This window comes from Gymnoscopelus microlampas (assembly GCF_963454915.1).
Source record: "Gymnoscopelus microlampas genome assembly, chromosome: 16".
NCBI lineage: Eukaryota > Metazoa > Chordata > Actinopteri > Myctophiformes > Myctophidae > Gymnoscopelus > Gymnoscopelus microlampas.
This window is the reverse complement of record NC_139953.1, coordinates 32,726,535-32,751,444: the sequence shown is the minus strand read 5'-3', so window position 1 is coordinate 32,751,444 and position 24,910 is coordinate 32,726,535. Positions and strand designations below refer to the sequence as shown.

Here is a 24,910-nt window from a genome sequence, read left to right as displayed (position 1 = left end):
GTATACATTTTGCAATGAGCGAAATAGAAAATGCCCGGATTTAGGTCGTAAAGTAAACAACCATGATGGAACCGCAGGAAGCATCCCTGAGTCGGGCGGATCAGAACACAACGAGGTTTAACCTGATGTAGTCGGATGATGCCTGGATGCAAGCGTTACGTCGGTGCCACCGGGGCGTTGATTCATGTCAACCGAGAAGCTGCAACAAGACATCTCTGACTGAGTGAGTATGCTTACTGTACTGTACTGTACTGTACTGTGTACTGTACTGTGTTCCATTTGAACAGCCCATGCAATGTGTCAGCTTGCATGGGTTGCGGTAGGTAGCCTTGGATCAAGACTAGCATAGTGTATTTTCGAAACTGACTTTTACTTTCGTATCTATGACAGTCAGTCTTGGGCTTTACCCCCCCAATTGTTACTGGATATCCGCGCGGAAAGCCTGTACTTCTCCGTACGTGTACAAAAGAAATATATAAAGTGTTGACCATGTAGCCCTGCGTGTTAATTCGGCATTCGAAACCTGTATGCACTGTATTAGTCCGTATTCTTCAATAGATATGTGTTCTAATCCCGTCTGTGTCGGATTCTGTCGGAAGTTCCCTGTAGTCCTCTGCCTCTATGGGCGGTAGTGACCATAGATGGTAGTGACGATGCGCATTCGGTGAAAGCCGGTATTACACGCAATGTAAACAGGAAGTAAACGAGGGGGGAATGGCGTTCAGGCTTAGACGGGATTAAAACACATATCTATGGAAAAATACGGACTAATACATTGCACAAAGACTCCGAAGCGCAAGTTAACATTTGAGGCAACCGGGTAAGCATGTTATATTTTGCATTTGTACATGTTCGGAGAAATACGGGATGTACTGGTGAAAGTCCAGGACACCCTGGGGGTGCAGCCCAAGACTATAATAGATAGCAAATGTAAAAATCGATAAATTACAAGATAGTCTTGATCCAAGGCTAGGATTGCGGCAGATTGGTGTTTTTTTTTTACAACGTAAACAGCTCATCATGTTTTGTCGATGGTCGTTCTGTATCCTATGTTGATGCTAGCCATGTTTCCCCATATTTAAATGACAATACATGTCCAATAAAAACGGGAAATGAAAGAGTTTAATGGCTGATCAACATCAACAACCCGTAGTAGGTAGGAACCATATGAACGAATGACCCACTCACTTATTAAGATGCTGTTGCAGCATCAGCTGTCAATGCTCAAGTGACAACACACACACACACACACACACACACACACACACACACACACACACACACACACACACACACACACACACACACACAAAGAGAGTGCTAACACCACCCAGCAGTGACATGACATTATTAACTAGTCCACAGATAATTATGAAGGGTATACATTTTTTTATTTAGGTTTCTGAAGGCTGTGGTGCAGTTGAAACTACTCATTTGCCATCATTCACATTCACATAGCCTAAATGGAGAGTTCAGCCCTAGTTTGTTGTGAACCCAACTAACTAAGAGTAGTTCAACTTCAGTGGTTATGTCAAGTACTAGTCTTAGTGCTAGACATGATGACAATGTGGATTTGGCAGCACCTGCTGTAGGAGTAGAAAAGGCATACACCAGAGCAGTGGTGTAAAGTAACAAAGTACATTTACTCAAGTACGTACTCTTTTGAGGATTTTTTACTTTACTTGAGTGTTACCAATTTTCAATACTTTTACTTCTACTCCACTACATCTCAGTGGATTCATGTTGCGCATCTTTCTGGAGAATCCACGCATTTGCATTGACAAAGCATTGGCAGATTCCACCCCATAGGTCAAATAAAAGTGCGGTGTGTGACCGTGCCCTAACAGAGTATTTCCACATTGTGGTATTGGTACTTTTACCAAGTACATTTTGAATACCAGACTTTTTCTTGTAACAGAGTATTTCCATGTTGTGGTATTGGTACTTTTACAGGGCAAAATGTGAGTATTTCTTCCACCACTGCACCAGAGTGTTGTTTTTTTTAAGTTGTAAGTGCTGCAGTCTACTCTGTTATCTGTATCTGTGACTAAGTCACAAGTGGCTGTTAGTTCAAGTGTCTGTTTCTAAGGAGTTCCCGGTTAAAATCCCAGTAGGAAGACAAACCCATCATTTTACACTGTCTGTCATATTCCATGTTGCATAATCCACTATATTCACATGACTGCTAATGCGCCCCTGCAAGACATGTTATGACACGTGATTCACATGCCTCTGCCCTGACCATTCATGCTCAAAACAGAGGTTCCGTGAGGTGGAAAAATGCATTTATATACAGTGTGTGAACCGCCTCATGCATTTAATGGTTTCAACTTGCGCTGGGAGGAGTTTGTAGGCAAAGTCATGTCCCCATGTTTTTGTTTCAGTCGGTTCAGTACAGTAGGTGAAGTCAAGCTAGGGAAGATCCAGCTCTGGGCAGGTACTCATTTAATGTTAACTCTGAGGCATTTTGGTAACCACTTTCAACTTAACGTCCCTATTTTAGGCAATAATTGTCAGCTTAGTTCTTTCTTTAAATAGTGAAAATAGCAGATCTTCAAGCTTGTAGATCTTTTTGTTTTCTCTATTCTTTGTACAACGAAGTGTAGCTTATAGGGTTAAGTGGTTAGAGTATTTAAAACTGAACAGTCCTGTACTGTCATTGTAAAAGTTGTACAATGTAAAAGTTGGTTTCATCTATAGAATGTATTGTGTGTCTGGGAAGTAACATTACATTATTCCCTCGTTGCTACACAGACTAATAGTCATTGAGTTATTTTCAGCTCAGGAGAGGAGTTGTTCAGAATCAAGCATTCTGCCATGCCTGAAGGGGCAGCCCTTGTGTAAATACAAAGATCCCTCTTTCACTCTGCCAAATGACTCCCATCTCACCACAGTAGTGCTTTCTCTCCTTTCATTCATCCGTCTCTCTCTCCTGTTCTCACTCTCTGTCACTCTGCTGCATCTCTGCCCACACCCCACCACTCTCTCTCTTTTGTTTTCTTCGCTTGTCTCTTGAACAAAACAGGAGTAGCAGGCAAGAACATTTTAGATACATGGCAGAAATAACTTTTTTACCCAATGTAATGATATGCTATTATTTTTCTATTAGGTTGCTGAGGACAAGGAAAGGAAGCTCCACCCTGCCCTGATTGAGCTTGCAAGTTGGAATAGGACCAGCACAAATAATCATCATAATCATAATCGGAGGTCTACAGCTATTTCACGCACCGAGAACCTCATTTCCCACAATTCCCTGGTTCCATTGTTGCAGCCTACTGTATGCTGGGCATTTCTACCCCCTCTTTGCTCAGCCACCCGAGAGATGTGATCAGGGATTAAACACTCTCACTCCTTCAAGAGTGATCACAACCCTAACCCTGCTGGGAGTTCAAGAGATCAATCATGGAGCAACTAAGACCCTTTTGAATCATTTCCCAGTGCTCTTAGACCATCTCAGAGCTTTACCCAGGACTCTACAGCTTCACTAATGCCCATTGGTCTACATGCTAAAAAGTTGTTTTATCTGCAGAGACTCAACAAAAGTTGACATCTTCCCTTGTAAGGTCTGTCTCGAGACTCAGACTTGAAGAGAGTGAACCACAGTCCATCGCAGGGACTGTGGGGCCCATTTTTTGAGAAAACATTGATCCAGACAAGACCACCGCGGTGAGGGCGGTGATGGGTAACAAGAACACTGGCCCCCCCAAAGGTCCTGACGCTGTGTCAATTCAGAAAGAGGATGATCTTTCCACTAACACTTCAGCAGGTACTGAAGCCTACTGTTTCCCTTATTTCTTGTGTCTGATATGTACTGATACCACTATTCTATGGCAAGTCTGATCTATACTATATACTCTATACTTGCACAGAAAATAGCAGATCTATAAGCTCACAGCTTGTCACAGAGTTGTGAGCTTGTAAATCTACTATTTTCAGTGTGCGACACCGTCGTACAACAGAGCATAAATTAGGGATCAGTCTCCCCATAGGACAGCAGAGCCAATGGCCACTGGGGTTGGCGGGCAAACTTTTACTTGCCATGTTATCCCATTAAGACCTGAGGCCGATTCTACAAATGTCTTCTAAATCCGCGCTATGAGTTTGTAGATCTGCTATTTTTGAATAGCCAAAGTATAAAATAATGGTTCAAGTGGTTAAAAATCTAAAATGACACAGATTCTTTCCCGGTTTTAACGGGTTAAACAGGGAAATTTAATTCAATGCAATTTAGAATTCACACAACTCACAACTTTATCTGGCTATCTGCATTGTCATTTGTCAAATGCAGCAGAGACGATAGCATAACGTGGTTGAATTTCGCTTCATCCAACCTGTTTCACTTCACATCCCCACACTCAAGAGAGACTGGTGACAGGCTGTCATCTGTGTAGTCAGACGGTTATAACATACTGTAGTACTGAGATCTACGCTGTTATCAACACAGAGAGAGGAATTCAAGTGACACATTTATTTCCAAGGAACAATTGATTCATATCTGTAGAATTAAGTACAAGCTTATCCTCCGTTCACTGACCACAATTTAATACCCACACAATAACGGCCCAGCCTAGGACAAACAGGGCTTAAAAGATTAATATGACAGTGTCAAGGTTTCACAGAACCCCCAGTGTGAAGCTTATAGCTATAAAGATTGAATTGCTAAGCTACTGTTACGTCTGCCTGTTGTATAACATTTGTGCAACATATCTAATGGTAAATATTGTGGTAGTAGCTGGAGGCAAGGTGCTGACAAGCTTATCGTGGGTTGGGGACGTGTGGAGATGACTGCCTGTTTGTCAGTCTGCATCATTGTGAGCCACCTGCTATGGAGCTGTGACGCCACCAGACACACAGACACAATTCATTCACTGCAGATCCATTCAGATAGAAAGAGATGCGTAAATGAGGGGTCCGAAATGACAGGTCACATGGCTCATGCTTCTTTGACCCAGGCTGATTCAAAAAAATCCTAACAGTTTTCTGAAAAAGGTATGTTGCTATATCAGTGGTGCTCAAAAAACCTTTTCATGTCAAGGACCCCCAAAATGATATGGGGGGCTGCCGACCCCCATCTCAAAATATTTTGTTCCAGGGACCCCCAGTAGCAAAGAATTGAGTTAAAAAATGTTCGCTCAAAGAATTCATTCAAAGATTTGCAAAAAATGATTATGAGGATTCAGTGTTTGGAACGATACAGTAGTGTCTATCTATTGATTGCCCGATGGCAAGCGTTACTTTCACATTATTCTTGTTCTGGTTGTTATCTCAGAGCTCATCTAAACAAATTAGCTATTGCTGTAAAATAATTGTCCAAAGGTGTTACTTTTGAAGAAAAATAAAATAACTTGTTAATAGCCATTAGCCATTAGCTCTTGTTAATACTTTTCATTGGTTCAATATTTATAAAACCCACAGGCAGACTTAACCACTTTCAACCGTGTCCATATTTTGGGCATGTCATTATAGGTGAAAGGTTTCAAAAACGTTCAAAATCTTTCAAAAGTAGCAAAAATAGCAGTGCGGCTACTTTTGCATGACACTGTAATACGCCAAAGTATAAAACAGGGCATTAATTTAAAGTTTAATCTAAAGTTGATGTCCACTGGCACTTGTTTTGTCTTGAACAACAATACAATAGAATAGAAATCAACAGCTACATTTCATTTTATTCAGTTGTTTTGACTGAGACGATAGGAGTTGTGTGTAATCTTACCGGTATATTTTATGTCTCCATGTTACTAGGAAGTGTCTCTAGGGACAGACCACCTGGCCCCAGTGCAGAGCTACTGACCTCACTACAGTCCCTAGGGGAACACAGTGACTACACACTGCTGCCGCAGTCCCTACACCAGGTGTGTGTCCGTGTGTCCGTATGTATGTATGTGTGTGTGTGTGTGTGTGTGTGTGTGTGTGTGTGTGTGTGTGTGTGTGTGTGTGTGTGTGTGTGTGTGTGTGTGTGTGTGTGTGTGTGTGTGTGTGTGTGTGTGTGTGTGTGTGTGTGTGTGTGTGTGTGTGTGTGTGTGCGTGCGAAAGAGAGGTGTGTGTGTGCGTGTGTAGTACATGTTTGTGAGAGTGAGAGAGAGAGAGAGAGATGTGTGTATATGTCAGAGAGAGAGCAGGTGGTGAATACAATGCAATTAATTTGTCTAAAACACGGTGTGTGCTTTTGTATGTGTTGTTTAGTTTTGTCTGTGCGGCGTGTGCACATGCGTGCTTGTGTGGGTGTGTGTGTGTGTGTGTGCGTGCTTATGTGTGTGCACGCATGCCATGTGTGTGTGTCTAAAAATGGGCGTTCATCCTCTGTGACCTGATCTCCAGGGCTGTTCTGTGTGTTTTGTTGAATGTCATCATGGGGCGCTGTGTTTCATCACCTAGTTTTATAACAGCCATCCTTTTGTTTGTCTGGGAGTGGAACAAAGTCAGCTCCACGCCTGGCATTTATCAATTATAAGAGAGCAGGGCTCTCTATCTATCCCAAGGAGAGTGGGGCAGTTCACTCTCCATTGTACTGTTCTTTTATTTGGATAGACAGCTTTGAAAGCTGAGACTGAGTCTGTGAAGTGAAGGCACCGGCAGGTGCTACTGGCAGGTACTAGGTCAGCAAAGGGTACACGACACGTGTGTCCTGAGATGGAGATCTTAGCCACTTTCAACCTGGCGTCCCGATTTTGGGCATGTCATTCAAAGATGTGTGAAAATAGCCGATCTACAAGCTCACAATGCACCCCTTCGTATTTAGCCCACGGCCGCCAGTTTGACACATCTGGCTTAAGTGGTTAACCACCATCTCACTGACCTTTTATTAGTTATTTTAACTACTTAAAGGGGAAATCCACCCATTTTCAATATTTAACTATGTCATTAATATAGCATAAAGGAGTTGTGTGGAAATAAGAAAAAAGTTCCCCCCTTTCTGTGTTGCCTTGAACTGGAGGATTGATTGTGGGTTTAACATTGCAAATTACAACGTGATGACTCATCATGTTGTAATTTGCAATGTTAAACCCACAATCAATCCTCCAGTTCAAGGCAACACAGAAAGGGGGGAACTTTTTTCTTATTTCCACACAACTCCTTTATGCTATATTAATGACATAGTTAAATATTGAAAATGGGTGGATTTCCCCTTTAAACCCTGGCCTCCCAATTTCGGGCATGTCATTATAGGTGAACATAATAATAATAATTTGTGTGTGTGTGTGTGTGTGGTTAAGTGGTTAAGTGGATAAAGAATCAAGTTAATTTATCAAGGGCACATCACATCACTGTTATGTTGAGGGACAAGATAATGGGAGTCAGTTATTTCCCTATTACATTGGGAACCCGGTGACCTTCTGGTCATCTGCTCTAGATGTCTGCTAACCATCCAACTGATCATCTGCAGCTGATTACAAAGAAAACAGTGTTATGGCAATTGCAGGCAGGTTAAAGTAGTTTTATATGGTTTGGAGTCTGGACTCCAAAACAGATAAAACTACTTTAAGCTGCCTGCAGTGTATACATATATATACACTAATATACTGTGGAAGATAAACAACCGACTCTATAATAATCAGGTCAGGTGTCTTAAAACTGCTTACACAGTGCCATTGAAAGAGCAGGCCATAAATTCCTTTAGATAGACATGAGTTATTTGGCACGGTTACAGTATACCGGTTCCCTGAGGAGCTGGTACACAGCAAAACTTATTTTGTGTCCTGAAGTGCAAAAACTAGCCCAAATGGGTACATTTTAACACCTTCAGAGTTAAATGACATAAAGACGTGGTTTCTCAGACTCCTAAAAGGACACAGCTGATGCTAAAGATTGTTGTTATGATCAAACTGTTAAAATCAGTGGGAGACACGCCAAAGACAATACTCTCATACATGTATGTTAAGGATCCAATACTTCTTCAGAATCAGTGTTATTATTTTCCAGGTGAAATATAAACAGTATGTTATGACTGCAGGAACAAAGAGCTTGCCTAGTTCACTGGTTCCCAAACTTTTTAGCTTTAGAGAAATTTTACGTCTCCCCGGGACCCAAAGCAGTGAAAATAGATCGGGAGTCGAACCCGCGACACGCTGTCCAGCTGGACTACCAGCATATCTCTGCTGTCCGGCAGAAACCAGCTAACTCCAAAATGTTCATTTTTCAGGAAATGAAAAAAATTGGAGTTAGGAGGTTTTGTTCATCATTGATACGAACAGCTGAATGGACCTCCAAGCTCACAATGAGGTTGGAGGTCAAAAGGGGGTGGAGCCTGGAGTGGAGTTAGCTGGTTTAGCAGAAAGTTTGAGGATCCAATGGAGTTTAGCTGGTTTTGTCAGAAGCGCTTTTTAATGCTTTTCATTGGTTTAATGTTTGTTTTACCAACACACAGACGTAAAGGGTGTTCAATGGCCCTGATTTCTGGAAAAAAAATGCAAAAGCATCAAAATGGAGTTAGCTGGTTTCTGCCGGACAGCAACGATATGTGGTATGCGCCTGGACCGCTAGGCCAAAAATGTTTCAAAATACGGAAAAAAGGAGAATTTACTCACAATCCATAAAAATTGGTCTGTGACCCAAAGATGGGTCCCGACCAACTGTTTGGGAAACAGAACACACGCCCATCTCACATACAGATAAGACCTCACGTAGAGTCATTACGGACCTTTATTTGACACTTTAATACCAGCTAACAAGTGAAGCAGAGACGTGCTGCCCCACACACTTCACTCAATTGTAAAATTGCACATTTTGTGCTTAGCTTTCGATCTTCATCAGAGCGTCATGATGAGGATGCTGTAAGCTGGTCTGGCTGGTGTATCCAGGGCGACATGGTGGTCCATATTTTACCACATTTAATAAGACTTTAATAAGATTTGCTTTAACTGTTTCTCCTGCATTTGTTCATAGGAAAATGATATACCATGCCATTATTACAGTTGCTCAGTAAAGGACACATTAAAGCATCCCTGATGACATTTTACCTCTACAGAGAAGATGGCTAAAGTATACAACTTAGGCCCTAAGTTGTATACTTTAGCTTGCAGCCAGCCAAGATTACAATAAATACAAAGCACAATGCAGCAGAACAGACACTGCTTTTAAACTCAGACAACGGAAAGAAAAAGTACGGTGAACGATGAGAGTAGCATCCATCAGTTTGTACTACATTCATGGCACATGGGATAAGAGAGGCCAGGCCTTCAACCTATTTGATGTAGCCTGTGGTTATCTGATCCTACACTCTGAAGTGGGGAGTGGCTCAAATGCACCACGCAAATGCTAGCTTGACAGTCCTAATGCAATGGTTTGACACAGCACTTTTATACATAGATATACATCAATGAGATCATCTTCCCTGTTACTGTCTTCATGCTCACATTTCCACTACTTTGATATTGGTGTTAGTATAGGAAATGCTGACAGTTTCTGTTAAATAGTGTTATATTCTAGTGATGAATATTGCATTATATAACAGAGTCCCCTTATGCGTATATCTCTTAAATTTGCACATAATCCAACAAAAATAATGTTAAACTTTCATTTAATAGTTGTGGACATGCAGGAGAGGACCCACCTAGATGAAGTAGGGGAGCATGCATGTAGAAAAACAACAGCATTTAAAGAAAATAAAAAGCAGTTGGATAAAACTAATAAGAATGCAAAGGAAAAACATCAAAGAAAATAGCAGCGCACCTCCCTACATCCTCACATAAATGCCACAGTCTGAGAAATATGCTCTAAAATCCCTTTAAATCCAAATACCATTAGCAGTGATGGAACACAGGCATGCAATTCCAGATTAGAGACGAGGGTCATGTAGAGGAGTCCCCCAAGCCAGTGGTGGAAAAAGTACCCACAATTCTTACTTGAGTAAAAGTAACTGCAGTGTAGAAATACTCTGTTACAAGTAAAAGTCCGGAATTCTAAATTTACTTCAGTAAAAGTACAAAAGTTTGGCATGAAAATATACTACCCCAAGGGGGTCATCCCTATGTTCCCCGGGGTCTATGTTCCCCCACTAAGGTTACGGTCCCACACAAAGTACCAAAAGTAAAAGTACTCATTATGCAGAATGTCCCGTTTCATAAGTTGTCATATGTCTAAAATGCATAAAAGATCTTTTGAAAATAGCAGATCTACAAGCTCACTAAGCTATGCGTTGAGAGCTTGTAGATTGGCTATTTTCAAACTGCCAAAGTTTAAATAGGGCTGAAGTGGTTAATGTATGTTTTGTAATAATAATCAAAATCTACAAAGTAACTAGTAACTAAAGTTTTCAAACAATTGTAGTGGAGTAAAAGTACAACATTTGTCTCAGAGAAAATGAGAAATACTCTAGTAAAGTAAAAAAATACCTCAAAATTGTACTTGAGTACGTGTACATTCTGCTGAGTCATGCAGAGGTTATGGACATATTGTAGAGGTTGAATGGAGATGGAGACTACAACAGCGACATGCTAATCCTGAACATAAGAGGTTGCATGTGACTCAATGTCATGCAGGTTGTCTGAGACGTGTCATGAGATCTTTTTCTTTTTGCATTTGGAGAATTTGAAGGGAAAAACAAAACATGCTTGACTGAGCTGCTTAAGTAGTATTGAATGACAGTAACCTAATGATACCAGCAGAGCCCAGAATAGTCAAGTCTCTTTAGTACAACTCAAGTACTGTGTTTTTCTGTGTGTGTGTGTGTGTGTGTGTGTGTGTGTGTGTGTGTGTGTGTGTGTGTGTGTGTGTGTGTGTGTGTGTGTGTGTGTGTGTGTGTGTGTGTGTGTGTGTGTGTGTGTGTGTGTGTGTGTGTGTGTGTGTGTGTGTGTGTGTGTGTGTGTGTGTGTGTGTGTGTGTGTGTGTTTTCCATTCTGTGTTTTGACACACCTTCAAAACCTCCAAACACACACAGATTCACGGTTTATCATGTGTCTTGACAGTAATTTGGTATAGTACACAGTAAATGTATTCTGTCTGTGTTCTGTCTCTTTCTCTCGTCAGATTGCAGAGGCCTACTCTCTCAAAGAGGACTGTATCCTTTACCACAGTTAAGTGACAAAGTTTTTATGTGCTGTGACATTTTTCCACTCACACACCAGTATTTTCCTGTCATGGTATGAATGCGAACCAGAAAGCCACGAAATGATTTGACAGTAAGGAAAGCCAATTACATTTTTGTGTGTGTGACTGTGTGTGGGGTGAAAGAAACTACCAGATTCGTGTATGCTATTCCAAGCCAAAAAAACTCAAAGCCCCACCCCCAGTTGCTGTGATTGGCTGAACATGTGGATTAATCGCAGTGGGAGCTCTCATTTTGATCCATGTGATAACCTATTCTGTCCACCACAGCTTTTCAAATCGGATGGCGCGCTCATGACGCACGAAGCTATCGGCTGCTCGTAAAGGGGCGCTCGCTTGCCTCGTGGCTCATTCTGGCGTGCCTTATTAGCTTCAAGACCTCACTGTCTGCCTGCATGCCCGACTTGTCCTCGAATCTCAAATGCTTTAAAAGGTCATGCATTTGTTGTAAAACCTTGCACATACGCTGAAGGAACCAAAACAAGTGCGGAATAGCATACGCAGACATCCCAAATGAAAAGCAATGAGCCATGCAACTCAACTACACACACCTCTAGGTTGCTCTGTTTTGTAATAAGAGATTGCTGGGGTCTATTCCTCCCCACAGAGAGGGAAACTCTGTGGGAGAGTTTTCTACATTTTCTCGTGTCTGTCTATATCAGTCTCTCTCCCTCCCTTACTTGGTCTTGTCTGTCTGTCTGTCTGTCTGTCTGTCTGTCTGTCTGTCTGTCTGTCTGTCTGTCTGTCTGTCTGTCTGTCTGTCTACCCCTTTCTGTCTGTTCCTCTGTCATGTCAGAGTGTCTCTCAGTGGATGGCTGTTTCTGTTCCCCATTCGTCTGGAAGCTGCCGCCCACAAGCCTGCAGTAGTCTCATTTTGTCGTTCTGCCTGTTGTACTGTTGCCTTGGTAACTCTCCTGCTGCAGAGTAGAGGACTCTGTGTGTGTGTGTGTGCGTGCGTGCGTGTATGGGTGTGTATGGGTGTGTATGGGTGGGGAAAGAGAGAGAGGGTAAAAGTGAGAGCGCACCAATACGAGATTCATAGTTACAGTTTCATTTTAGATGGGTTGTGGTGAGAGAGAGACAGAGACCGAGAGAGACATAGAGAGTGAGTCAGTGCGTGTTTACAGAGTAGGAATGCTAGAGGAGAATAAAATATGTCAGATGTTTTCAGGCTATGGGGACAGACCGCGCTCTGGGTGTGGATCCACCACAATAATAACCTTGTTCCCAGGATTCCTCCTACTAGAGAAAGCCTGGAACAAGCTCTTTGATTCATGTGTGAGCTGCTGTAATACCATCCATCCTCTCATTGGTCTGTTGAGTTGTCAATCAAAATGTCAATAGGAATTGAAAAGATGGTACTTGATCAGTTGTAAATAATAATTGGTCTGTTGACTTGCCGTTTTCCTGGATGAATGTCAACACCAGAGTGTGAGGAGGAAAGTGAAATCCTTCAGAACTCTTTCTTTCCTTCAGAAACTAGTTCTGCTTATCCAAGAAAAACGGTGTTGTGGTCAAGCCTACCACAATAACTTCCCATTGAGATTGAATCATTTTTTCCAGAGGGCCATAATGTGAGCGAAGGGCCACACATTGGTTAATTGAAATCAAACTTGAAACACATAGTGCTGAATGGTGTTAAAACTGCATGAATTTGGTAGACATGACAGACTACTTTAAGATAGGGTCAACACATTTTCCTTTATTATTATTATTCTTTACAGGTGCACTGTATCACTCACAATTTCAAACACGTTGATCTACAAGCTCCACTAGATCCCTGTTGGACCCTGGTAGGGTTTATGTGGCTAGGGTATATTGTGGAATTTTTAGACCTCCCAGCACCAGATCACTCAGATCTGACAGTCCACTGTACATGAAGACTCCACGGTCTAGCACAGTAAGGACGAGTGACCGTGCCTTTGCGGTGTTGGCACCGACGTTGTGGAACAAACTCCCTTTGAGGATCAAAGCTGCCCCCACCCTAGGGACTTTTAAAAACATGCTTAAGACCCACCTTTTCACTGTAGAGACTCCTAGGTTCACACTTGTTGTGACTGTCTGACAGTTTGACTGAGTTCTTGTTTATCCTAGTCTAGTCTTCTTTGTCTTTTCCTATGTTTTTATCTTGTCTCCTTCTTTTCTCTTTCTTCGTACTGCACCCCGGGCCAGTGTAATAACTGGATGGGAAGCACACTACACATCCTGAACCTATGAACCTAAAGAAGCCTTGTCACATGATCACCAAGTGTTTACAACCAGTGTTTATGAACAACACTCTTTTGCAATATGTCAGCATTCATTATAATCTGTATACTACAGAGTTATTATATTATGATTGTGTTGCCGTCTTTAACTACTGATGCTTCCAGACCAGTGGGCTGTCCAGTTCCTACAGTTGGAGAAACTCTATCATGAGCGTCTGTTGTCTAATCTTTCCGCCCTGCAGGAGGACTGGGGTACTGCATGCAATATCTGATTCTTGTTTGCATAATTTACAATGCAAAAGTGTGACTGAAATCCTTTATAGAAGAGACAGAAAGATAAAGTTGTGAGTGTGTGTGTGAGTGAGTGAGAAGGAGACGTAGTACATTGATTTAATCTGCATTTGTGTACTGTATGTGCATGCCATGTTAATAGTTTACATGTATGTGTTAACCCAGAAAGCCAGCGGAAGGAAAAGAATGCCACTGAAAGCAGCGTGACAGTTGTGACCAGCAGTGTTGATGAGGAACACATCGAGGTCCTCAGTCAGATTTGTAGGACACATCACAGGTAAGTTAGCACACTACTTCTCAAATATTTTCATGTCAAGGACCCCCAAATTGATATGTATATGGCCGCAGATTCCCATCTGAAAATATTTTGTGCCAGGAAACCCCATAAGAGAAGATTTTCAGCTGCACGCTGACAACGTGTTGCAATTGGCTATTTTTGAATAAAATAGTGTTAAGGTGGCAAAACTGATTTTGATGCTATCTCCTTTAGCTGGGGACCCCCTGGAACACCCTAAAAGACCCCTGGGGTCCCCGTACAATCAATGAGTTAGTACAGATGTAGATAATTGTGGATCAATGTGGAATCCTCCCAGTTACTTTGGAAGAATGACTTTCCCTCTGGCTCACCTAGTTTTAGAATGTGTACTACAGAATGTACGCATGACTGAGTCATGGTGTTATTACCTTAATCACATGAACCCTAATGTCTCTAATCTGGGCATTGGCATCGGCATTGGCATCGGCTATTTTTGCCGAAGAAGGAAAAAAAGGGACTACTAGTGTAGACCCCTTGGGAACCACTGTCAACTGAAGTACGGTTTAATTAAGTGGTAAAAGCCTTTTTTGTTAGCATAGAGCAAAATCCTTTGTGAGCAGTTTTTAGACTCTACAGCCATCTGAAAGCAAGGCAAGTGGAATTTCTCCAGGTGGGTCCCAGACAGATTTGGAATGTCGGCTTATATTATGTTCTGCACTCGACACTTAATTTCCTCCTTTTTTTCCCCAACTGACATTCCAGTTGATTCATTTCTACCAGACAAGATGAAAAGGTTGGTAGGATGTGCCGAAGATCAGTTACGAGAACCCAGGGACCTCAAGCAGAAACCCTACCCTACCAACCAAAATGGTCCCATGGTCCATTTGTTTGAATTTGTGCACTCTCAGAGTTACAGATGGATTATAAATGAACCCTGAGGATTTTATGTGTAGTGTAGAGTTCTGGAAAGATATACAGTTATTACAGTATGAACTATAAAATATGTAAGAAGGTGTACAGACCTTTGAAAATATATGTGTTGTGCATATACTTTTGAACCTAGGAGATGCATAGTGCATATTCTGCATAATGCTGAGGGGCTCATTCTATTTAGACTATAAGATGCTGAACACACAGCAGGTAAGATGAATTAATGAATGCTTGTTGTATCTTGTGAGGAACCAATCCTACAGACAGCAGCTGTAAACTATTTGCTGTATGCTGTATGGTACTGCAAAATCCAATGTCTGTTTTTTGAGAGATCATTTTGGTTCACTCATCGTCATGTTTACAACTAATGCATGCCTTTTTAAATCTCTTGAAAATAAGGCAGTGCACCGATAGAGAGACCTTGAAGCCTGTGAGGTGCGTCCGAGCGAGTCACTAGGTGATCGAATGCCTAGGTCGAGCAGCTGATGGCCTCACACGTCTATGAGCGTGCCATATGAGTTGGCAAGACGCGGTGGACGAAATAGGTTATCATGTGAACCAAAAGGAGCGCTCCCTCCACAATGCCTCACTGTGTTTAGCCAATCATCGCGATTTGGAGCAGGGGTTTGAGGGTTCTTTCAGCTTCGGGATAGCATACATGCCAGCTGACTGTAAATGCCTTTCAGGATTTGTTTATTTTTTACAACGCCTTACCTTTAGGCTTGTTCCCACACCAGTGTTCCCATGTTGATGACAGGAAAGTAAACAACTTTCAGCATCATTTCAAGCCATCTCCACTTCTTGATTAGTATCATGAGACAAATATCATGACAAACCTTTTTTCAGAACAAATGTTGTCATAGTTTCCTGCCAATTCCTTCCTTCCAATATCCTGCGTGACCCTGAGAGTCATGGACCAAACAAACCTTTTAGCATGGATTTAAAAAAGATTTTCAAAAAGATTTTCTCTAGTCAAACAGATCCGGATTTGCAGGTTTTTTTAAATGCTTAATGGCTCCAGTGCCCCAAGCTCCTGTGTCTGTCTGTTTAATCAACTGCCAATTTGACATAGATAGACTGTCACTGTTCAGCTGGAGAACAGATGCCCTCTGACACTTTTGTAGCCCGTGGACATTTTGACGCTGAAACATGTCAAAGTGAGATGCATTACAAAAAATGATCTAGTCTCACCTCTCTCTTCCTCTTTTTTGTCTCTCTTGTCTTGTCTCTGTATGTTCCAGTCACTCTCTTCCTCTTTTTCTGTCTTGAGAACACAGTAAAATCCTTACCGTTAATGTATAATATAAAACCAGAAGACAGAAAACCAAGACGCATAATTCTGTGACTTTTTTGTGTCATCCTCAATTAAAATGTATACATACATACATTATGCTTTAACTTGTCATATACAGTAAATCTCTCTCTCTCTCACACACACATACACACACACACACACACACACACACACACACACACACACACACACACACACACACACACACACACACACACACACACACACACGCACACGCTTACTCTCTGCCTCTCTTTCTCCCACAACAGGCCATCACTTTGCACAGAAAAGGTAAGATGAATTTTATGTCTTCCCTTTCGATCTATTCATTTCCTCTTTTTGTATGACGGATAATGTATGGGAAGTCGGGAACTACATTGTTTGTTATCATTGTTTCAACAGAGCATCTCAGACACCATGTTGACAGACATCCAAAGCATAGTGAGGCAGTGTGACATGAATGAGATGGCACCACCCCAACATGACAAAGGTAAACACACATACTTTATATTTATATATATTTTCAGGGGAACCAAGAGACTAGGGATTGTTGTGGTTAAGACATGATCCCTTTGGTACGAGTACAGTTTGTTGCTCCTTAACCACGTGAACCCTAGCATCCCTATTCCGGAGCGAACATTCAGTAAAAATAGCAGTTGTGAGCTTGTAGGCCGGCTATTTTCGGCAGAAATATTTAATGTAGAGCTAAAACGGTAGCGGATCTAGTATAGAGCGCTCAGGGACTCCGTTCGACAAAGTAAGTGGTTTGTAAGGGTTCATTGTCTTGCACAAGAACACTCTGCTACCAGATACCTGTCTTAGTGAAATGTCATCTGTTGGCACTTTGGGAAATAGAAATAAGTTAGAAACGATCCCGGGGATCAGGTTGGCCACTGTGTGCAGGTAAATAGTCACGTTGCAGCTTGTCTGCTGTAGGCTGCAGAGGCCTTTAGGGCATGGTCATTTGGTCACACATACAGTATGGATCAGAAGCTTCAACGTCCTGGTTACATCCATTCTATGGGAGCAAAGGGGTGGAGCTTTGTGTTGCGGCCCATTGACGTGTCACATTCAACATGTGGAGTTCAACATTGGTGATCTTTGACCGGGTGTAATAGGAATGAAGTGCATGGTTGACCCAACTTGGAAGGTTTTTTGCTTGTAGTTTTCAAGTCAACCAGCATAAGCCAAATAGATTGCACACCAGCAAATCAGCACTGACTAACAATCTGCAGGACAACTTGCGTTGGTTACTTTCCTTTCCTTTCTACTCCCCTTCAGATGCGGATGTGTGACCGTGCTCTTACCTTGCTAGCATGGCCGCCATGCTCAACACACTGAGTTTCACATGTTTGGTTCCCCATGCAGGAGACTGAGTTCTAATCTAGTTTGTTAAGGGCTTTTCAGATGGGGAGCGACACAACGCCTGCGTTCTCGCTTGGATCAGTGGCGTCGCACTGAGCTCCTCGTGAATACACAGACAGACAATCGCTCTGCGAGCAAGTGGCAGGCTATCTAAGCCTGATGCAGCTGTATGAAATCATTGTCCTGTGCCTCGCGTAGAAAAAAAGCTGACCACAATCCAGCTCTTGTCACCGGCGGGCGTGTGCATGAAACAAGCACAAACGCGATAGTTTCACTGGAGAGCGCCCACTTGTCTGCTCCTCCTGTCAGATTACCCGCGCCTTCCTACTGCCCGCTCGCCTCTCATTGAAAATTGATTACTACCGGTATGCGCATCTCTCTGAAAAGCCCTTTGAATGAATATTAAATGTGATCAATAATCAGTGGCCTTCTATCGCCTGTGTTCCAGTCAACGATGCTCAAATGGCACACAGGCAAGAGGATGAGGACGAGGAAGAAGAACAGCAAAGTATGACAACAGAATCAGAGACCTCTTCACAACAATGCGCAGGCCACCGGGAGGGAGGTGGCTGCGAAGAGGGCCAACAGGAGGAAGACGAAGAGGAGGCGTACGAGGAAGGACAGGAGGCGGAGGAGGAGGGGGACGGGGAGGTGCTGGATGAGGCGACCCCGGAAGAGGAGCAAGTGAAGGTGGAGTGGCCAGCAGGAGTCCCCCAGGCCTCAGTCAAGGACCTGGTCAAACTGTCCCACAAAGAGGAGGTAGGAATACATTGTCTGTCTGTCGGTCTGTCTGTCTGCCGTTTTTTACATAGTATAGGTGGTGATAGTTCCCCCTGACCGCTGCTCAATTCAATTCAATTCAATTCAATTCAATTCAATTCAATTCAGTCATGATGTCATCTCAAGACGCTTTACACATCTCATTACTTTTTTTAATTGGTGAGAGTGGGAGGAACGAATCAAACATGGGTTTTCGTGACCCTTTAAAGTCCACATGCCGACCCAGACTTCTCCATCTGTCTACGGACACTCCCATAGAAGTTCACTCTTCTCCCTCAATGAGATCATCATCACCGACATCTGCCGGTTCCAAGCCTTTAGGGTCCACCCATGTTAACCACTTAAACCCTTTATACTTAGTTGACCGGTGTCCCTCATGGGTCTTTAGGCCCCCTCCTTTTTCTCTTCCCCAAAAATATCCGATCTGCAAGCTTGATGCGATGCGTTGTGAGCTTTTAGATCTGCTGTTTGCGCTGAATGTTCGCCTCAGAATAGGGACGCTAGGGTTCATGTTGTTTAATGGTGTGGTCCCACACTTGGGAAATAAATCCAGCCAAAATGCACTGATTAGTGAGCTACAGCAAGCCTTGTGCCAAGACACCTCCCTCCTGGCTGAGACAGTGAGCTGCTGGAAGGGTTTTTCTTGAAATGGAAGATATTCCAAACAAGTGGTATGGTCCGAACATTGTTATGGTCAGGATAAAAAAAAGCCTTTATGTATTCTAGTAGATGTTTGACCAGGTTTGGTATGGGTGGGGTCTGTTCTTTCAGGGGGAATTCCACAATTGTGTCAAGGAAGTTCCCCTTCACACCTGACAGGCTACAGCAGACATAGACATAGGGTAAACACTGAGGGTGGTATTTGAACAAACCTGGGAGGAGCATTGTGAGGGGAGACAATAGTCTAAAGTGGGGCAGCTATAGCTGAATGAGTAGGGAGTAGGGAGCCCACCTGGGAAGCAGAAGGTACTGTACCAGGTTAAACCAGGCAATGTGTCCAGGTGTCCCTGAGCAAGACCCAGCACTCAGGTGGGTGATGCTAAAAATGGAATTTCCCCCATGGGATGAAATAGATCTAACTATTATTATTAAAGGTCAAATTATAATTGCTGCGTCCGCGTAGCCTCGTTATCTGACATCAATTTAAACACAGGCTCATGCCCATAGGGACAGCCGCGTGCATCCCAGGTTTTATGACCACATGTACTTTATGGGGTGGCAGTGACTCAGGAGGTAGAGCGGCCGCTTGAGCTTGAGAAATGACATAATTTCAATAGACAGCATACAGTATAACCAGGGGGTATATGTTATGGTTTCTACTCCATGGTTTGTTTTTTAGATTATAATTGGTTCAGAGGGTATTTATCTTTAATATTATTGTTTTTTTTATAAAGCTTTGGATGGGCTTCTTCCCATATGCAGACATCTCATCTTTCTTTGCCGAATGAACATAGATTCCACGATAGCAATGTGTCTGAGTCAGTAAAATATTATCATCTTGACATTTTTACATTTACCTTTCAACCATATCAAATTCAATTCCCCTTGATACAAATTCCCATAAACAGTCTGAAAAGTAGACTTCTCATAAGAATCCATTATTTTGAACTAGAGGAGCATTAGCATTATAGACAGGGAGAGCAGTTCCCAGGACCTTCTGATACATTAAAAGGAACGGCAATAACAATTGTGGTTCCAGTGCTAATATAGAGGGCTCGACAATTAACCGGAAATATATGGAGACCAGTATTTAGAACCAAAAACAGACAAGATTTTTATATTGTTTTATTATTGTTTATTGACGACAAATCAACATGAAAAAGTTCCTATAGATTTCTTTTATAAAAGAAGAAGGGGTACAAGAACTTGTTTGTGCCATCTGCAGTGAATAGTGTTTTTTAAATAACCCTAGCTATGACCCAATCCTTAAAATATTGTACTTTATTGCATTTCTGTATTCTATGTATTAGTTGTGTTTTAATATTTTGTACTGGTTGGCAGTTTGCCAAAGGCAAATTTCCATTTTATGTTAAATGTCATGGACAATAAAGTTTTCTTTATCTTTATAATCCACTAAATCAATTAACCTGATTAACCACTTAACCCTTGTATTATACTTCATTTTACATTGGTGGCATGCAGAAATAGTGAAAATCTACAACCTCACAAGGCATCGCATTGTGACGCGTTGTGAGTTTGTAGATCTGCTATTTTCAAAAATGTTAAATATTGTTCATTGATCATAATCAAGGCAAATGTTTTAAATAATCGTTCATATTGATTTCAGTCAAGTCATCAGCTTAAATCCTTTTGTTTTGGGTCTCCACCCACAGAGTTCTTCTCCAGATGGTCTGGTTTCCATCCTGAAGAGGAGGAGAGCATCTCTGGACGGACTGCCTCCATCAGGCCCTGCTGATGATATCAAAACCCCCTCCAAACGCAAGGTCCGCTTCATCGAGCCAGAGGACGCCATGGAGCATGGTACACACGCATGCACGCACACACAAGCATTTGGACAGGAATGAACGAACATATTCACACATGCTATATACACACAGTTTAGTTGTAACTTAAGCATGTTTGTGTGTCATGCAATAGCAATGAGCATTGACACAACATGGTATAAAGTCTTCACCATTTGGGTTGTGAACTACTTCCCGAAACGGTCATGAAATGTATGGTTATGGTGTGTTGCTGGAGGCATGTTGGTTATTTGTTGCGACATACAGTAACAGACATTTAACCACATGAACCGTAGCGTCCCTATTCTGGGCATGTTATGATAGGGGAACATTTGGTGAAATAGCCGATCTACAAGCTCACATCACAATGCAAGACGTGAGCTTGTAGATTGGCAATTTCCGGCGAAGTGATTTGGTGTAGTAGAGGTAAAAAAGAAGGGGGACCCAAGTATAGACCTGTGGGGGACCCCAGTCAATGAAGTAGGGTTTAAGTGGTTAACTATATCTGGGTTGTATGTGGTTGGCAATTTTTTACATTTTATTTAAGAGTCCTGGATGGATTGAATGGGTTTGAAGTGCTCTCAACCTAGCATACAACAGTTACAAATGAGTTGTCATAATACTGGAGAAAACGTGACACTGACATTTTTTCTTTCTCGTATATTTCCTCTCCGTGCAGATGAGGTGGGCGGAGACTCGTGCTTGATCCTGCTGCTGTTGTGCCTGGTTACCGTGGTGATCAGCATCGGTGGGACAGCTCTCTACTGCACCTTGGTGGACACATACTCCAACATATGCACCGACTTCTCTCACAATGTTGACTTCTACGTCATGAATGTACGGAGGTTCCTCGATGAGCTCAGGCGGTGGTTCCCCCTCTGGACTTAAACACCTACAACAGCCTAATTTAAAACTTTGTTTCATGGCATTTCCATTATATCAAACTGTTATAATGGAGGGTGACAGATGAGAGGCATGGAGGAGGGCATGAGTTTGTGAGTAGAGCCCGACCGATATATCGGGTCTGGTCGATATATCGGTCATTATTTGACTTTTAGGACGACATTGGTATTGGCAATTATGCAGCCGTTGTGTCTCAATTTTAACCAGTTTCAACCCGACGTCCCTATTCTGGGAATGTAATTATAGGTGAAAATCTTCAAAAATAGCAGATCTGAAGTGGTTAAATGAAATAAAGTTCAGCTTTTGTGTTTATTTTTTATCTATAAAAATATTATGTGTTTATTTTTATTTACTTTTTTGCTTAGAAGTTAAATATTTTTCAATTTTATTTCAAAATGTTGCACTTTTTTCAAAACAGTCAAAACATTGGTAATTGGTGGACTTGGGTTCTCCAGAATCGGGATCGGTATCTGACCCAAAATCTGGCATTGGTTTGGCTTTATTTGTGAGCCAATTTATATCATAAGCACCAAGACACCATGGAAATCTCTGACGTCTTTTCTGGTTATATTAATGTATGACTAGACTGGAGTTGGTAATTATGGACTCTCTAAGAATCAGCTTCCCTGAGATTGACTTACTGCATGTATCGAATATGCAGTCACTCAAGGCCAAGGGCCATTACGAGAAACTAAACGAGTCATTGAAAAAGCTATTGTAAGATGCATCCTGAGGATTTTATTATTTTCAGAGTCCGATTTAAGTCTCACTGATAAGTTATCTCAAATAACTCTTCCCATCTCTGTTAGGCTCATGATGGACAAGAGGACTTACAACTCTCAGAAATAAGTAGAAGGATATCTGTATAGAAGTGTTTTTCATATATTTTTGTAGCAGTGTATATTGGCGGGATTATTTTTCACCCACATATGCTTTGTTTTGGGTGGCTCTTATTTTTAACAGCACTGCAACGGTTATTTTAAGTTGTTTTAAAGATCAAAGCACTGATTCTACACTGATTGGCTTGAAGGGGATAGTAGGTTTTATTTTTATTTTACAACAGAAAGGTCCCTTCTTTTACTCCTGTACCTCAGTGCTGCTTGAATACAGGGGAAATGCTTGTCTATCATGTGACTTGTACAAAAGAAATACATAAGCATTGTAATATCAAGGCTGTATGCTTTGACAAACAATATAAAGAATGATAGAATAAAACTAGTTTTTAATATTTTGCCAACATATATTTTGTAGATTAGCCTCCTTAACCCTAACAAAACATTATTTGATGTTAGATAAGATAAGATAAACCTTGATCCTCAGAAGGAAATTCAGGTGTCATGGCAGCAGCAGAATATATTGAATATTTTACTAATAAGTTCATATCTCACGGCAAAGGTTTACTCTTACATTCCACATAAAGTACTTGAGATACAATTGACCACTTCAAACAGTTACAATGCACAAAACAGATTCAGTAGAATATTGTTGGTCTTGATATTTAAGATATCAAATGTTTCTATGCTCTCCTTTTGCAGCAAGACACAAGTTCATCTTACCACAATGCATTTCATCATCATGGTATTTAGGTATATGGTAATGTACAGACAGTCCACAAACTCAGGCATTAACTTTTGTCTTCTTCTGGTGCTCAGTGCTTCCACATTATTCCTTGTGTATAGTGCCCAAATAATGTAGGTCCAATGTTCCATGTCTGCTTTTAATAACATCTCCAGTCTTTCCCTTTGGAGAGCAAGAATTTGCACCGGTGCATTAAGATCCCACTTAGATAAGAGATGCGTCTAGATTGTGTGTCAACGGGACCCCAATACATTTTTATACACACCTGAATATGACCATCAATGATTACAATCTGATTTATTTACCCCATATACTTAACTTAACATATCTGGTTGAGGAATAGTTACAAAAGCAAATGAGATGTGATGTACCTACTGTACTGTATTATGCTTACAAGGGAGAGAATTTGGAATACTTAACCACTTAAACGGTTAAACCCTATGTATTTGGTTGACTGGAGTCCCTCAGGGGTCTATACTGTACTAAGCCTCCTACTGTCCTCCTCCCCACTGAAAATAGCCAATCTAAAGCTCACAATGCGCCACATTGTGACACGTTGTGAACTTGAAGGTCTGATATTTTGCAGAATGTTCGCCCCCAGAATATAGATGCTAGGGTTCATGTTGTTAATAGCCAGACTTACATGTTAGGATGTTTGTGGGAGTAACAAGTGATTTTCCATGTTTTGTTCAGATGATAAACTGAAAATAACTATGCCCGGCTCCTTTAAACAGCCCCCTCTGCAGTTCAGAAACAGGAGCAGCACTGCATCAGCAGACAAAATCTGACAAAATCTTAATTCACCTTCACACAGTCTTGATGCATCTATTCCTTGAATATGGGTTTGAAATGCAACCTGTACATTGGTTATGTTGTCTCATTTTTATTTTGTCTGAAAGCAGAGCTTTGTGGACCAAATGTTATGTTGTCTGACCGGCTCAGGTAACACTACTTTGTTTAAAAAGAACAGTAGACTTTTCCAAGAATATACACCTGTGGAAACTGTATTTTATTAATGGAATGGATGTTATGAAAATCTGTCAGCATGTTGCTTCGCCCCATCGCCTTGTATTGATGTTTTCATTTCCACAGCTTTATCTCCAAGCTTGAGATAGTTGTACGAAATGTCAGTTTCTTGTCACCGTGCGTATGTTTTTTATCGAGCATCATGCAATTCATGTTTATATGTTTGAATATTTATGTGAACTTGTATTCACAAGGGAGGGCACATGATATCAAATGGAGACATGTTCCTTGTGTTTTGTAAAACTCACCCATTTCAACAGCCATGTATGATTGCACAAACAGGCATACATTTAACTGTTGTCACATCTGCATGTATGTATGTTTGTTACACATACATGTCCATTTATATTTTGGGATTTTTTTTGTATGCATGTGTGTGTGTATGGGGTGGGCTGGGGTGGTTGTGGATAAGATCCATAGGTTAATGTGCATTTAGTGCATCTACCATGGATAGCTTAAGTTGCATGCTTGTTTGTTGCTTGCTGTTCCTTGTATCCATGGGCTGCCTGATTGCACAAGGCCATGAGGAACTACACACCCCTCCCTAAACTAGAATGAACTCATCACATCTAACCCTCACCCCCTCCACAAGCACTTGTCCAAAGGGGATTCCCTCGAAATAGTGGGGAATCCTGGAAAATATTCTATTCTGGGGCGAACATTCTGTGAAAATAGCAGATCTACAAGCTCAATCGCAATGCATTGTGAGTTTGTAAATTGGCTATTTTTGGCGAAGAGCTTTGGTGTAGAGGGACAAAAGCGGACCAAGTATATA

At 41.7% G+C, this 24,910-nt stretch overlaps 1 protein-coding gene across 3 annotated transcripts; it reads left to right on the top strand.

Moving 5' to 3' along the window:
* Positions 1-24: 24 nt before the first annotated feature.
* On the top strand, positions 25-24,910 carry cnstb (consortin, connexin sorting protein b). Of its 3 annotated transcripts, none has more exons than XM_084082454.1 (11): positions 25-223; positions 3,110-3,766; positions 5,743-5,852; positions 10,966-10,996; positions 13,416-13,502; positions 13,707-13,818; positions 16,291-16,312; positions 16,424-16,511; positions 17,835-18,145; positions 20,500-20,647; positions 21,308-24,910. In XM_084082454.1, the coding sequence occupies exons 2-11, from the start codon at positions 3,679-3,681 to the stop codon at positions 21,514-21,516; spliced, it is 1,206 nt and encodes a 401-aa protein (XP_083938580.1). In that variant the 5' UTR covers positions 25-223; positions 3,110-3,678; the 3' UTR covers positions 21,517-24,910. The 3 variants fall into 3 exon arrangements, with proteins under 3 accessions (XP_083938580.1, XP_083938582.1, XP_083938581.1); XM_084082455.1 differs by lacking the exon at positions 25-223 and adding an exon at positions 2,406-2,437; XM_084082456.1 differs by lacking the exon at positions 13,416-13,502 and having other exon boundaries at positions 10,966-11,011.

Coding starts and splice junctions, on each gene's coding strand:
- cnstb (XM_084082454.1), top strand. CDS start 3,679: ATGGGTAACAAGAACACTGGCCCCCCCAAAGGTCCTGACGCTGTGTCA. Junction 3,767..5,742: donor TTCCACTAACACTTCAGCAG/GTACTGAAGCCT, acceptor CCATGTTACTAG/GAAGTGTCTCTAGGGACAGA. Junction 18,146..20,499: donor AACTGTCCCACAAAGAGGAG/GTAGGAATACAT, acceptor CTCCACCCACAG/AGTTCTTCTCCAGATGGTCT.